Source organism: Paroedura picta, chromosome 1 (assembly GCF_049243985.1).
Source record: "Paroedura picta isolate Pp20150507F chromosome 1, Ppicta_v3.0, whole genome shotgun sequence".
NCBI classification, from domain to species: domain Eukaryota; kingdom Metazoa; phylum Chordata; class Lepidosauria; order Squamata; family Gekkonidae; genus Paroedura; species Paroedura picta.
This window is the reverse complement of record NC_135369.1, coordinates 174,256,489-174,272,308: the sequence shown is the minus strand read 5'-3', so window position 1 is coordinate 174,272,308 and position 15,820 is coordinate 174,256,489. Positions and strand designations below refer to the sequence as shown.

At 48.3% G+C, this 15,820-nt stretch overlaps 2 protein-coding genes and 1 long non-coding RNA gene across 9 annotated transcripts in view; 2 read left to right on the top strand and 1 right to left on the bottom strand.

The window, feature by feature from the left end:
• SIL1 (SIL1 nucleotide exchange factor) overlaps nucleotides 1–8,411 on the bottom strand; it is a 65,811-nt gene extending 57,400 nt beyond the window's left edge. For both annotated transcript variants that reach the window (XM_077312737.1, XM_077312746.1), the window contains exons 1-3: nucleotides 8,320–8,411; nucleotides 6,600–6,720; nucleotides 3,823–3,936 (exon numbers count right to left, since the gene is read on the bottom strand). In XM_077312737.1, coding sequence (XP_077168852.1) covers nucleotides 3,823–3,930 — 108 coding nt within the window. In that variant the 5' untranslated portion in view covers nucleotides 3,931–3,936; nucleotides 6,600–6,720; nucleotides 8,320–8,411. The remainder of the gene's footprint in view (nucleotides 1–3,822; nucleotides 3,937–6,599; nucleotides 6,721–8,319) is intronic.
• Nucleotides 8,412–8,495: 84 nt separating this feature from the next.
• On the top strand, nucleotides 8,496–10,366 carry LOC143824898 (uncharacterized). 2 transcript variants are annotated; one of them, XR_013226907.1, is made up of 4 exons: nucleotides 8,496–8,594; nucleotides 8,876–8,966; nucleotides 9,227–9,339; nucleotides 9,752–9,803. It is a non-coding gene; the product is annotated as an uncharacterized LOC143824898 (long non-coding RNA). The 2 variants fall into 2 exon arrangements; XR_013226908.1 differs by lacking the exon at nucleotides 9,227–9,339 and having other exon boundaries at nucleotides 9,752–10,366.
• A 1,149-nt stretch (nucleotides 10,367–11,515) lies between these two features.
• Nucleotides 11,516–15,820, top strand: part of MATR3 (matrin 3) — a 35,942-nt gene continuing 31,637 nt past the window's right edge. For 2 of the 5 annotated variants that reach the window (XM_077312679.1, XM_077312687.1), the window contains exon 1: nucleotides 11,516–11,694. The gene's annotated coding sequence lies outside the window, so the exon portion shown is untranslated. The remainder of the gene's footprint in view (nucleotides 11,695–15,820) is intronic. The other 3 variants (XM_077312706.1, XM_077312697.1, XM_077312714.1) reach the window with 3 other exon arrangements.

The window sequence follows — 15,820 nt, the reverse complement described above, 5'->3', positions numbered from 1 at the left end:
CAGGCCCTGTGGAACTTGACTAGTTCCGACAAGGCCCTGATCTTGCTTGGGAGCTCATTCCACCAGGGAGGATCCAGGGCCAAAAAGACTCTGGTCAAGTCCAAGGGTATTTCCTTGGGGCCAGGGATCCTCGGCTGGTTGGAATTGTTCGAAGAGCTCTCTGGGGATCATATTAAGAGAGGCTGTACAAAGTAATGGATCCATGGGAGGTTGTGAGAAGAGGGGAGGGGACAGGACCTCATTCCCACATCTTCTGTCAGAGGAGCCCCACTGAAGCAACAGTAAGAAGGGAGTTCTTGTACGCACCCCTTACATAGCCCATTGACCTTTGTGGGTATCCCTTGGGACAGCCTGGAGATTTGGGGGCGGAGCCTGAGGACAGGGGAGTCCGGGAAGGGGAGGGAGCCCAAGCTGGGATGGGATGCCATTTTCACAGTCCCATTTCAGAGCCTTGGGCAAGGGCCTATGTAACCTGAAATGGAAATGGCACGAGGAAAATACCCCAGAGGGTCTCTAGCCTTCAGCAGACCATCATCCGGATAAGGCCAGGACTACCAGCCGCAGCATGGGGTCCCCTCCACATGAATCAAGCCCCTTTTCAGCTCAAAAGTCTCTTGGCTCAGCTGCAGTCCTGGCAACATGATCTGAAAGCTCACTGGGCCTAGTGTCTGTTTGTATCCTACACCCCAGTTGACTTGAATAAGAACTGTGCTATTTTTAAATTTCATTCATTCATTCATTCATTGATATATAAAACCACCCCTCTCAGATCAGGCGTATCTCTGTCCACTCCAGTTTACATCACAAGGCAGGGGGTGATGGTAGATCTACTTCAAGTCAAGAGGAGAAACAGGCTAGAAAAAAGGCACTGGACATTCCTACACAGATGCTGAGCCAAATAAACACGCAAAGCTGTAGTGGTTAAAAGAGCGGCAGAATCTAACCTGGAGCACCCAGTTTGATTCCCATATGCAGCCAGCTGGGTGACCTTGGGCCAGTAACCGTTCTCTTAAAACAGTTCACAAATGACAGTTCTCCCAGAGCTCTCTCAGCTCCACCTATCTCACAGGGTGTTGATGGCAGGAAGCGGAAAAGTGTTTGTAAGTCACTTTGGGACTCCTTTGGGTAGTGAAAAGTGGGATATAAAAAAACAGCTCTTCTTCTTCTTCTTCTACTGAATCAGATCCATATGGATCCATATTGTCTAATCCAGGGGTAGTCAAACTGCGGCCCTCCAGATGTCCATGGACTACAATTCCCAGAAGCCCCTGCCAGCATTCGCTGGCAGGGGCTTCTGGGAATTGTAGTCCATGGACATCTGGAGGGCCGCAGTTTGACTACCCCTGAAGGGTGGCCAAACTGTGGGTCTCCAGAGGTCCATGGACTACAATTCCCATGAGCCCCTAATAGTTTGGTGTAGTGGTTAGGAGTGGCGACTTCTAATCCAGCAAGCTGGGTTTGAATCCCTCCACATGCAACCAGCTGGGTGACCTTGGGCTCACCACAACTGTTCTGACCGAGCAGTAACCTCCGGGCTTTTTCAGCCTCACCTACCTCACACAGTGTCTGTTGTGGAGAGAGGGAAGGGAAGATGAATGTAAGCCGCTTTGAGACTCCTTCTGGTAGAGAAAAGTGGCATATAAGTACTAACTCTTCTTCAATAGGCCATGCTGGTAGGAGCTCATGGGAATTGTAGTTCATGGACCTCTGGAGAGCCACAGTTTAGCCACCCCTGGACCAACAACTCTCCAAGGTCCTAGTCAGAGGTTTTTTATACCACCTACTACCTGATGCCTTTAATTGGCCTCCAAGAGCCATGTGAGCTGGAACCCAGAAGCCCAGATGTTAGAAACCCATCTGTGGACTGTAAAACCATTTTTTAAAAAGAAGGCAGAGGCTAAAAAGGAGACTCTTATCCAGGGCCCAGCACACGAAACATAAAGTGTGATTGGTCCCACCCATCTCCTGCTTCTAAACCCATCCATTAAAATTTGGTTGCTTTTTGGACACTTGCTGAATATTATGTCTGTTTCTTTACATTAGAACTAGACTACTGTAATATCTGTCCATCACAAACAAGACTTCTTAAGAAAAGGACAAAGGAGGCTAGTCTCTAATCTGATGCAGAAATGCTTTACCATTCAAGCTGTACAGAGATGGCCTCCTTTGCAGGTAAACACACAACTGACAATCACAAGGTGAAGAAAAGGAACAATAATTGTTACCTACCAGCAGTGACCTGGTACCTGTAGTAAAGCCAAAGGGCGTCTTAGAAGAAGAAGAGTTGGTTCTTATATGCCGCTTTTCTCTACCTGAAGGAGTCTCAAAGTGGCTTATGGTCGCCTTCCCTTTCCTCTCCCCACAACAGACACCCTGTGAGGGAGGTGAGGCTGAGAGAGCCCTGATATTACTGAAGAAGAAGAGTTGGTTCTTATATGCCGCTTTTCTCTACCTGAAGGAGTCTCAAAGTGGCTTATGGTCGCCTTCCCTTTCCTCTCTCCACAACAGACACCCTGTGAGGGAGGTGAGGCTGAGAGAGCCCTGATATTACTGAAGAAGGAGAGTTGGTTCTTATATGCCGCTTTTCTCTACCTGAAGGAGTCTCAAAGTGGCTTATGGTCGCCTTCCCTTTCCTCTCTCCACAACAGACACCCTGTGAGGTAAGTGAGGCTGAGAGAGCCCTGATATTACTGAAGAAGGAGAGTTGGTTCTTATATGCCGCTTTTCTCTACCTGAAGGAGTCTCAAAGTGGCTTACAGTTGCCTTTCCTTTCTTTTCCCCACAACAGACACCCTGTGAGGGAGGTGAGGCTGACAGAGCCCTGATATTACTGCTTGGCCAGAGCAGCTTTATCAATTCCGTGGTGAGCCCAAGGTCACCCAGCTGGTTGCATGTGGGGGAGTGCAGAATCCAACCTGGCATGCCATATTAGAAGTCCGCACTCTTAACCACTACACCAAACTGGCTCTCTTAGGTCTTCACTCACACACCTTTTCCTCGACTTCTTTAATAAGCTGGCAGCTGTTTTAAACACAAAAGTGTTTTTCCTTCCCCGCATTTACTAAAAGTTCAAAATATCTGTGTGTGGGGGAGGAAAGAGTAATATAATCAACAATTACCGAAACAATTTTCTCCCCAAGGGAATAACTGCAGTTCAAGCTTTCCTCCAGAAATTAAACAAGCTGCACTAAAACCCATGATAAAATCAGAGTCCAGTAACACCTTTAAGACCAACAAAGATTTATTTAAGGCGTGAGCTTAAAGCTCACGCCTTAAATAAATCTTTGTTGATCTTAAAGGTGCCACTGGACTCTGGTTTTATTGTGCTACTTCAGACCAACACGGCTACCCATTAAAACCTACGGTTAACTCCAGAAGGAAGAAAACAGAGAGTAAACCTATCCTGTGAGTTTGAAATCATGCCGATGGTTCTCCCTCGGAATGCAACCATTAAGGACAGTGGTCCCCAACCTTTTTTTCACCGGGGACCGGCCAACACTTCACAATTTTACTGAGGCCCCGGGGGAGGGTAGTCTTTTGCCGAGGGACGTTGCTGCCACCTGAGCCCCTGCTCCGCTTGCTTTCCCGCCAGGGCCCTGACTTCCCGCCACACAGTGGGGGGCTCCGCCATCAGCAGCTGCACAGTGCCACACTGAGGGGGAGCCCCAGCCATGGCGGCTGCTGGAGAGCACCAAAGGTGAGCCGGCAGCAGAGTGGCAGGGCAGCCCCAAGGCAGCAGCCAGGGAGGAGGACGAGGAGGAGCCGCGGCCCGGTACCCGTCCCCAGACCGGGGGTTGGGGACAGCTGGTTAAGGATACTCACTGTGACTCTGTCGCTTAAGCAGGAAGGGAAGCTTATTGCAAAAAGCAGCAAGACCACCAAGCTGAGCTTGGACACAACAGACGGGAAACAGACGCTGGGAGGAGACATCGCAACCTGAAAGATGAGGTTTGGACCGTCACATTGCATTCTGCCATTTTAATAGCCAGCCATGACTCCCACAACCTAAAAACACTGCTAAGCAGTAGATAAGAACCCTGTGAGGCTGTATCCGAAGGCTGCATTCTCCAGAGCAATTAAAAGTGAGTAAATCTCATGGGAATAAGCCAGAAGCATGTATTTAGCATTGATGATGATGATGTTATCCGTTCAGTCGTGTTCGACCCTCGGCGATTCTATAGGAAATCCTTCGCCATGTGTCCCTGACTCTGACTGCTTCTTTTAGTTGGTTCGTGGTCATCCCTGTGTCGGCTTTGATCATGTCAAGCCAGCGGATCCTTTGGCAACCATGTTTCCTTTTGCCGCTGACCATGCCGAGTATTAATGATTTTTCTAGCGAGTTTGATCTTATGATGTGTCCAAAGTAAGTGAGCTTTAGTCGTAATATCTTCCCTTCTAATGACATAGTTGGTTTGCTCCTCTCTAAAACTATCTTGTTGGTAACTTTGGCTGTCCATGGTATTCGCAGCATTCGTCTCCAACACCAATTTAGCATTACAGAATGCAACGCGAATCTTTCCAGTCAATGGCAAAGCCACTAACAAAGGCTTTCTCAATAAAGGTTTTGTGAAACCCTGGTATTTCTTAACAGCCCTGGTAGGGTTTCCCAAATGGGTGGGAGTTAATTAATTTTTAATATATTTTTAGAATTTGTCAAACATTTATCAGGTGATGTGACCGTATATGGTCATGTCGACCCGTTTCCCGTACTCCCAAAATGGCCAGTGATGGGCCTGGAGGGGGTGGGATAGGGAGGGGCCCCAAATGGGCGTGTACCCATCCATGCTTCCCAACCACACCCGTGCCACTTCTGGGGTTCCTCGAAGCCCAAAGAATGTTTCAGGGGTTTCGCAATGGTTAAAAAAGTTGAGAAAGGCTGCACTATGGATTTTAGGGGACTGAAGTGACAGTCGAAAAGCATGCGTAGGCAATCAAAACACAAATTAATTTAGCACGCAGTGCAAGGTATCATTGTGTGTATCCATCAATCGCATTTGGATCCTGTTGTTCTTCCAAGCAGCTCAGGGCAGCATGCAAAGTTCCCCCATCCTCCATTTTGCCCTCACAACAATCCTGCAAGGCAGATTAGACCAAGAGGAGATGACCAGCTCAGTGTGAGTTTTATGGAAGATTTCTCAGATCCTAGCTGTATGACCACACTGGCTTTCCTGTGTGCTTCTGGTACAACATGCATTGAGCCAATGAATCTTGTCACGTATTTTATTTCTTTGTTCATTTAGAAAGACATCTTGTGTTTGTGTGTCGGGGGCGTAGTTCCTGTTGTTTGTCACAAAGGTGTGTGTCCCCCCTCTTAAGTGTGCTGCTTCTCTGTTGTCAGACCAGGCTGTCCAAACATAGAATCCTAGAGAGTGGGAAGGTACCCTGATGGCCATCTAGTCCAACCCCCTGTTCAATGCAGGACAAGTCTCAAGCATCCAGGGTAAGCATCTGTTCAGCCACTGCTTGAAGACTGCCACTGAGGAGCTCACCACCTCCTTAGGGAGCCAGTTCCCTGAACTCCTCTAACTTTGAACATTTTTCCCAAGCCTGTATCATTAAACACATAGTTTAAAGCCATTACTGTGGGTCCTCCGGTGCCAACAGGAACCGTTCCCTTCCTTCCTCCAAGTGACCACCTTTCAGATACTTCAAGGCAGTGATCATGTCCCCTTTCCACCTCCTCTTCTCCAGGATGAATATTCCTAAGTCCCTCAGCTTTTCCTTATAGGGCTTGGTCCCCAAGGCCCCAGATCATCCTCTTTGCTCTCCTCTGTACCCTCCCAATTTTGTCCACATTCTTTGTGAAGTGAGGCCTCCAGAACTGCATACACTACTCCAGATAGGGTCTGACCAATGTGGTATCCAGCGGGACTATGACATCTTGCAATTTTGATGTGATGCCTTTGTTGATCCAGCCCAAGACTGCATTTGCAGCCTTTACTGCTGCATCAAACTGACTGCTCATATTAGCTTACAGTCCACAAGTACCCCAAGCAGGCAACTGTGTGGTGAAAGCAGGACAGGTCAGCCACAACAAGAAGGCCATAAGTGGGAAAAGGACAGCTAATAAGATGAGTTGCAAGCATTTTGCAACTGTTTTAAGTTCCAGGGCTAGGATACTCCTCAGAACCCACCACTGTACATTCCTCCCTTAAGAGGCTGTTCCTTTACATACTGATACCATCCCTCAGATTTTCACGGTCTGCCCACCTTTTGAAAGGTAACAGAGGGTTGATCTAGGTCTTGCTTAGCCTGGACAGTTGGACTTGGCCCAGGCTAGCCCAGTTTTGCCAGTTCTCAGAAGCTAAGCAGAGTCACCGCTGGCTAATATTTGGATGTGAGACCACCAAGGAAGTCCAGGGTTGTGACATGATGGCAGGCAAGGGCAAACCACCCCTGAACGACTCTTGCCTTGAAAAAAAACCCTGCAGGGTTGCCATAAGTCGGCGGCAATTGGACAGCAATGCTCACCGCCAATAATACAGCCGCCCTCCAAAACCCCAAAGCTGCACAGCCTGCCAACGCTTCCCTCCCTTATGCCCATCCCGCCCCCTCCCCCAGTCTGTTTTTTTCACAGTATCCCTTCCTTCTCTCCATACCTTCCCAGGATCCTTTCTTCTTCCTGTCTTCTTTATTGCTCCTCCTTCTTCGTTCGATTGTTCGTTCTTCTAAATCTTTCCTTTCCTTTCATGGACACTGTGTACACAGCCATACATGTATCTGTAAAAATGAAGACAGTGAGAACACCCTAAATATTTATTTATTTCAATTTTTATGCTGCCCTTCCATACGGCTCAGGGCGGTATAAATCTCTGGAGATGCGGAGGCTGGGTCCCCCCACATACACACTGGGTAGAGATGCCAACCTGTAATTTTCTGAAGACCAAGGAGAAGAAGAAGAAGAAGAAGAGTTGGTTCTTATATGCCGCTTTTTTCTACCCAAAGGAGTCTCAAAGCGGCTTCCATTCGCCTTCCCTTTCCTCTCCCCACAACAGACACCCTGTGAGGGAGGTCTTGGTCTAATCCTCTTGGTCTAATCTGAGGCTGAGAGAGCCCTGATATCACTGCTTGGTCAGAGCATCTTTATCAGTGCTGTGGCGAGCCCAAGGTCATCCAGCTGGCTGCATATGGGGGAGCGGGAAATCAAACCCGTCTCGCCAGATTAGAATTCTGCACTCCTAACCACTACACCAAGCTGGCAAGCAAGGATGACCCATCTATTTTGAATAACTATCTCGGTTTATTCCAATCCCTTTGTGAACCTCAGTAGTCTTCTACCTGGCCAATAATTTATTTTTTTTTAATATGGAGCATCATATTTCCCCTTCTCCTGACAGGCTGAAGTAGCTCAGGTCGGCCCACCTCGCCACGCAGCAGCCACTGTCCATTTTCACATATCGACCACAGCCCAAAGGCCACGAAAGGCAACAAAAGGATGAGCAGGGGGTAGGGATGCCAGCCTCCAGGTGAGACCTGGGGATCTCCCAGTTTTACAGCTAATCTCCAGGCGACAAGAGATCAGCTGCCCTGGAGAATATGGTTACTTGGGGGGGGGGGTGTATTCCATAGCATTAGATGCTACTGATGATGTTCCTCCCAAATCCCACCCACTCCCAGCTAGGGATGCCAGTCTCCAGGTGGGACATGGGGATCCCCTGGAATGACAGCTCATCTCCAGGACACATAGATCAACTCCCCTGGAGAATATGGCTACTTTGGAGGGTGAATTCCATATCCTTAGACGCCACTGATGACGTTCCTTCCCATCCCCAAATTAAGGTGACCAGATTTTAACATTGGTAAAACGGGACACCATTGACTGGGGGGGGGGTCTTGATTTAAAATTTGGTCTATATGGAGCAAGAAAAAGTTTCATAGAACGCAAAAATAGTATTGTAATATATTTTTTAAAAATTCCAACATAAGTACAATTTGCCATGTACCCACAGATGTCCCAACAAAAGTGGGACAATCTGGTCACCTTACCCCAAATCCCACCCACTCTCAGCTAGAGAAGCCTGTCTCCAGGTGAGGCGTAGGGATCCCCCACTTTTACAGCTCATCTCCAGACTAGGAAGATCAGCTCCCCTGGAGCAAATGACTGATTTGGAGGGGGGACTCCCTAGCATCAGACTCCATGGAGGTCCCATCCCGCCCACTCCCGGCTCCACCCCCAAAGTCTCCAGGTCTTTCCCAACCCAGAGCTGGCAACCCTCGACCAAACTGGCAAAGGCTCGATGAGGGGACACGGCCAGGCGCTCCCTGCAAACCAGCAGCCACCCCCCCACCTGCCCCCCACCTGCCCCCTCCGCCCCCTACCTGAGCGCTGGAGTCACCAAGCCGAAAGAGCCACAGCCAACCCGGAGGCGCACTTGGCCAATCAGAGACAGCCGCGTCATGTCCACCCCCCCCATCCCGACGTCTTCCAGAGAAGCGAAGCGCTCCAGCTCCGCCTACTCACTCGTAACCACGCCCCCTCTGCTGCTTCTCGCAGCGCCAAATAAAAGCAAAAACTCGGCCGGTGGGAGCGACGCTGCTTTTCGGGGCTGGGACTCCTTTGCTTACGGCGCTGCTGCGAGGCGCTTTAACCCGAGGCAGGCGTGGTGTTTGGTATTAGGTGTCCGTATTTAGGGAGCTTGCCTAATCTGTTATTTGCCCAATCTGATCTTTGCACCTACTGGGCTGTATTATTATTATTGTTATTATTTAGTTTCCTATGTGCAGTTCTGCCGCGCGATAAATACACCAATACTGTTTTGCAAATTACAAAGCAGGCGCATTCCTCTCCGACAGGGAGGTTGGAAGGCAATAAGGAGCTCCGTTTTGCTCTATAAATACACTAGTGGAACCTTACAGACTTTTATTATTCTTATAGGTTTTCGTGCACTAAAAGCCAGCTTGAGAGCGAGGCTAAGTCTCCAAGATGCCACTAGATTTCTCCGTATTTTTGATGCAATGGACTAAAGGTGAGATTGCATGCAGGTCACTCTGGTCTAACCCTGTTTATTTCAAAGGGCTTAAACTAGATCCTGGGTCTGCACTGTAAGGCAGTTACTTCGGTGAGGTTTGCACAACCAGGATTCTATCAGAAAGCAAACCTTAAAAGGTTCACTCAGAAGGAATTGCATTTTTATTTAGAAGAGTTGGTTTTTATATCTCACTTTTTGCTGCCCCAAGCAGTCTCAGAGCAGCTTACAATCGCCTCCCCTTTCTCTCCCCACAACAGACACCCTGTGAGAGAAATGGGGCTATGAGAGACTGCTCTGTGAGAACAGACTGAGAGGTCAAACCTACCAAGGGAGTGTCAAAGTTACTGTTGTTGAAATATTGTTCTAGTTGGTATGTTATTGTTGTATTGATATTGATAGTGTTCTGTGTAAATGTTCCAAAATGTTGTATGTAAACCGGTGGTCCCCAACCACTGGGCTGTGGCCCGGTGCCATGCCGTGATGGCTCCCTCTCCCCGCCCCCCCCCCCCCCCCGCAGTGAGAAACTTCCCAGGACACAAACCTGCGGTCTGGCAAGCTTCTTTTTGCAGGAGGGGGAGGAGCGGTAAGCACGGTCACCAGCACAAACGCGCATGCGTGGCAGGTCCGCACACGCGTGTTTGCGGCCGTGCACGTGGCAGCCGGATCGCCCTCCCCCCCCCCACCGGTCCGCAGCCTAATAAAGGTTGCGGACCACTGATGTAAACCATCCAGAGCTGTAGGGATGAGTGGTACAAAAATCTAAATAAATACATCTCTAACAGGACTGTGACAAGGCCAAGTTCACCCAGCTGGCTGCATGTGGAGAAGCAGGGACTCAAAATTGGCTTACCAATTTGGAAACTGCCGCTTTCAACCACTATACCAAGCTAGGCCAAAACTACTGTCACCAATTGCCAAGAGTGGAAACATATTATCAACAAGGCAAAAAAATCCAGCACCAACAGCAGCATATTGGCTGAGAGGACAACCTGCTCCACCAATCTCTTAATCAGGCTTACTTCCAAAGAAGTTTCTAGGTTAATCCAGGAAACCAAATCCTGTCAGATGTTGGAAGCTAAGCAGGGCTGACTTTGGCTAGTATTTGGATGGGAGACCGCCAAGGATTCGAGTGGTAGATCCTTCAAGGAACACTAGAAGTCACAACGCAGAGGTAGGCAATGGCCACAAACCTGTGGTCACCTGTGAACGTCCCTTTACTGGCTGTCAGAAAATCCGCAGGTCTCCTGGATACACTCCACACATGCCATACAGTAACTGACAAATCTGATTCAGCAAAAAGCAAGGAGTCTTGTGTTACCTGGGGAAAATTTTGGATGGGTAGACCTGTTAAACTGTTGCAAGAAAATGATACAGGCATGCAGGAGCACCTGTAAAAATACATGTTTGTCTGGACTCCTGTTTCACTTTCCCCTTATTTACTAACCAAATTTTGTTCAATTCCTGCATAAGCTTGTAAGAACTAGACAGAGCCTGCCTGTTTAGATGCTATGAGGGATTAATCACTTCGCAGACATTTTATTTAGGGTGTATTTAAAAGTAAACAGCAGAGTCAAAGGTTCGTCAGTTTCCCAGTTACATATCCTTTTGATCTTGCTACATTTCATGCCCCGTTGACCCTGCCTTTCCCCTTGTGACATAATATATCTGCAGGACCACCAAAAATTATGCAGGGATAAAATGTTGATGGTCTTTATAATGCTCCAAGGTTCCTGCTTCTTTTTCTCCCTGTGAAAAGCGCAGAAGACAGCATCCTCTATCAAATAAACAATTAAGGCATTCAGGTGGGTTGGGCCGGAGCAGCAGAACAAAGTTTGAGTGCAGTGGCACCTATAAGACTTAACAAAGTTTTATTTAAGGTGGGCAAGCTTCCGTGTGCATGTACACTTCTTCAGACAACGAAATGGAAATCACCAGCTTACGTATATGAGAGAGTAAATTAACAGTCAATTAGTAAACAAATATGCAGTAGAATGACAATGATTAGCAGTGCCTTGCTAGAGTTAGCTGAGTTTATAAGGCTATCAGTTCAACTCCAGTTCGGAAAAGATAGTAGAGGGAATAAAAATGGCAGATGCATCCCCAGTTGTAGAACAGAATAATTAGATATGAGCTCCACCTGGGCTTGTCTGGTAATTTCAATATCCACGAAAACTCACACCTTGAATAAATGTTTGTTGGTCTTAAAGGCAACCCTGGACTCAGACTTTGTTCTGCAGTAAGGTATCTATTGCGAAGTAAATATTGTGTTCATAGCCCTACAGCCGTCAAAACCCAGGCAATATACGGCACAGCTGCGGTTGCGTTTTGTCGGGGTTTTTTCCCCCCCAAGCACTTGGGGCGGAAACTGGGAAACGCACCAGAGAAGCCCCCAAAAACAGCCCGACCGAGGCCTGGAAATCCCTGTTTAACACAACCCGAAGGGCCGGCCCGCTCAATTTATCGCGATAGTTGGAAAGGGGGAGCCGCTACTTCAAGGGGGCGCTCTCGCGCGAGGGCGCATGCGCGCGGTAGCCGTCACGCGCTGGGCGGAAGGCGCATGCGTGTGGCGGGTTTGCGGTCTGGAAGGGGAGCTGCGTGGAGCGGACATCTGCGCAGTTTTACGTTTTGTCCCCCCCCCTCTTTTTTCCCCCCCTTCGCGGCGCGCGTATCTCGGCAGTTTGCGGCGAGGGCGAAGTGAAAGCCTGAGACTCGGGGTCCGGCTGAGGTAAGAACGGCGGGTGGCGTTTTATCAGCGCAGGGACGCGCGAGTTTCATTTTCAGCACCGTGTGCGGCCTGAACCGTTGGAAACGGGGGAGGAGGCGGTGAGCGCGAGTGACTGCGCGTGCGCAAAGGGGGGAGAGAAAGGCAGGCAAGAGGTGCGGGAACGAACAGGGTCGGTGTGCGCATGTGTAGACGGTGGGGGTGGGGGTGCGCGAGCCGCATCCCCTCGCCTGAGTGGTCGTGCGCATGCGGGGGGCTTGCGAAGGGAGGCTTTCTTCTGGCGGTTTTGTTTCCGCCATGATTATCCTGGTGCGTCCTGGCTGCGCGCCTCTTCCCAGTTTCCCGAGTTTCATTGTTCCCGAAGAGGAAAGAGGGCTGTATAGCAGTCGGGGCCCCGTAGAAGGAGTTAGTTTTTATACCCCGCTTTTCTCCACCCGAAGGAGTCCCATAGCGGCCTACAAAGACCTTTCCTCTCCCCACAACAGGCGCCCTGTGAGGTCGGTGGGGCTGCGAGAGTTTTAGAGAATTGCTCTGCAGGAGCAGCTCTAAGGAGCTCCCTGCCAGCGAATTGGAGTCCATGGACATCTGGAGGGCCGCAGTTTGACTACTCCTGGTCTAAGCTGACCCAGTTGGTTGCTTTTATATACCTTCGACTCGACGTCAGAGCGTTGGATGTTGTTGTTTGGGTGTTGGATGTTGTTGTTTGGGTGTCGGTTGTGGGGCTGTGATCAGCCTGGAGAAACAAAATGCCCTCCTCCAATAAAGGCTTATCGGGATTCCTGGTGGTGTTATTTACCTTAATACTCTGAAAGGCTTCACCTGCTCCCTTTTCTCACATGAAGCCTTTAATAAAGGAACAATATATTTTTACTCTAAATTGTTGGCTCCCTTTGTAAGTAGAGACAATTTAGGCGGGAACCTTATGCCCTGTTGCTGTGGAAGCGAGGGCTGTGCATGTTTACTCAGTGGCAAGTTCCATTGTATTCTCCCACCCTGGCAGGGACGCAACTCACCATCATGTCCCAGGCCAGGAACTTGGGTGTGACCATTGATGCCTCCCTGACTTTGGAGACGCAGGTCAAAAAAGTAGCAGGCCAGGCGTTTTTCCACCTTCGCCAGGCCCGACTATTAGCGCCCTACCTGTCCCCTGAACACTTAGCCACAGTGATCCATGCAACGGTCACCTCCAGAATAGATTTCTGTAACTCGCTCTACGCGGGCCTTCCCTTGTCCTTGATCCGGAAACTTCAGCTAGTGCAAAACGCAGCTGCTAGGGTCCTCACTGGCACATCTTGGAGGGCCCACATCCAGCCAGTGCTGAGGCAGCTGCACTGGTTGCCAATTGCTGCCTGGATCCGGTTCAAGGTTCTGGTTCTAACCTTCAAGGCTTTACGCGAGTTGGGACCCACATACCTGAGGGACCGCCTATCGCCCTATGCCCCTCGCAGGGCCTTGCGCTCTGCGGGTGAAAACCTGTTGGTTGTTCCCGGCCCTAGGGAAGCACGCCTGGCCTCGACCAGGGCCAGGGCCTTTTCGGTCCTGGCCCCAACCTGGTGGAATGAGCTCCCGGGAGAGCTGCGGGCCCTGCGGGATCTTTCAACGTTCCGCAGGGCCTGCAAGATGGAGCTCTTCCGCCAGGTTTATGGTTGAGGCCGGGGCTGATAATAGATCTATGCCTCCCCCGGGGACTCGGGTTCTGGACCCGAAGCAAAACATCATCAGGACCTCCTCTCCACCTGCTAGTAGTGGGAGGGGGGGGAGTTGAGCTGCCATTCTTGCCATGCCGGCAATATTGGCAATGTTATTATTGTTTTATGGGGTTTTAATGGGGATTTGTGATATTGTTACCTGCCACGAGCCGCAAGGGAGTGGCGGGCTATAAATCTAATAATAATAATATTCAGTGGGGTGAGTTTCTTGGAAAGAGTCTACAGGCTTCTGCAAATTTACTGAGGGGTTGTTCCTGCTGAGTATAATGGTGCTTATTCCCAGATACCTTGCTAGTGTTAAATACAGCTTTAAATTATTGCAGTTATTTATGTTGTCGTATTGTCTCCGGCTGTTGTGGCGCAGGATAAGATCTTTTGGGGGGAACTCAAGCTAAACTAATTCACAAGCTCTCTGAACTAGCATGCTAAATCAGAAACAATGCTTCATTCCAGTGAACTTTTCCTAGTTCTCACTGAGGTGATCAGCTTGTATCCAAGCTGTACTGTTTGAGACTGAAGACGGCTCAAATGCTTGTCCATGCAAAGGAGTTCTCTGCTGAACAATAAAAGGCTGGGTAATGCTGGGTAGAATTATCTCAGATACCCCTTGTTTTTCTGTATAACGGCAATTATTTTGTTGGGAGAAGCATTCCATCATGTGAGCCCCACTCTGTAGTCTTGTATGGTACAGCCTCAAGACACAGGCTGGTGATCCAGTATAGTTTTCAAGGCAAGAGCTGTTCAGAGGTGGCTTGCCATTGCCTGCCTTTGAGTCATGACCCTGATATTTCTTGGAGGTCTCCCATTCAAATATTAGCCAGAGCTAACCCTGCTTAACTTCTAAGATCTGATGAGCTACCTTGAGCTATGCACTGCTTTAAGTAAATTTATTTGAGGGAGTGGCAGTGGAGCACTTTAATTGTAAAGGAGCTTGAGACTTTAACAGTACAATTCTGCACACTTTCACTCTCAGCCCAGCCCATTGAAGTAACTTTGCAAAAGGACTCTACTGTAGGAAAGGCAGAGAGAAGCAAATATCAAACTGGCACTAAGTGGAGTGTAAGGGCGGGGAGATCCTGATATAAGAGATTATGGCTCTTTATACGTAAAACTAAGTGTTCTGATTTCAGCCACTGATTTAAAAGATTTGACTACTGCATTCCAGAATCTGGAAGAGTAGGGTTGGTGATTGCATCTGTTGTGTAAATGCTTTGTGGCCCGAGGAATACAGTTAATAGAGCACTGCCCTCCTCCTATATCCCCCTGTCAGGGAATGTCACCCAGAGTCTTTCAACTTTTCTGTATATTGAGCAAAAGTTTTCAGGGTCCCATTTCACATTCACGATCCATATTGCTTCCAAGAATCTTGCTTGAGCTGTCTGCTGCACCTGCCTACTCAAGATGAAACATTTGACTCTTTTAGGTCTTTAACTGTGAATAAGCTAAACTATTGAAAGGAGTGCCAAAGGAGAGGAATGACAAGGAGTTTGACAAGGAGAAGGCATATGCGAAGATGATATTATAGTTGAATTGCAACCTGAGGCTCTTGAAAAGATGAGGCACAGTCCTGTTTTGTTCTTCTAATAATCTCCTGGAGCCCCTTTGATCCCAGAGTTCTTGTGCAAGATATGGCTGCTGCCCTTGGCTGCCTCTGGAGGCCTGGTTAAATTTTTAATGTGGGTGACCTGGGCCATTGATTCTTACAGGCATGTAACCATTTCTTGTTTCTTCTTGGCTCAAAGCCATTATCTCTTCCAGTCTTAACTGGTAGTAGTAACTTGGCAATGTTTGGATGGCTGTATAGTTTAGGCATCATTGGATAGTCATCAACTTTCTAGTATTTAGCCATAATCATAAAGCAAAAAGTGCCCTCGTTATTAATTGGATGGATAATGTTATCTGATAGCAATATCAGGAGTCAATCACTTGCATCTTCCAGGATTCTGGCTACATAGGAACATAATTTAGTAAAAGACACCCACTACCTGACTCTCAGACTTTCTGTTGAGCTTAATACATTTTAAACTGTTTTCACTGTACTTGGTTCCAGAATTAAAGCTAATGCAAATTGCTTCTTCTCTTAATTATCTTCCATCTAGTAGATCATGAATTAGAATTTAATATTTTCATAGTTCATACAGTTGGATTTATGAGTGTTCAAGTAACGGTTTGACCAGTGTTTGGCTAGTGAAATCAGATGACCCAGCTAAGTTGGAGGCTAAGTTACCACCTACAGTGTGAAATGTTTAGTGGTCAGCAAGCATACTGGCTTTCAGGATACAATTCAAAGTACTAGCTTAAACTTAGTCCCTGATGGCAAACCTAAGTATATTTTAATACCATCTCTCTTATTTTGTTCCTTTGTAATGTAGAAGAAATATATAGCTGTATAGATCCATGGGTAATCCAAAAAGAAGAAA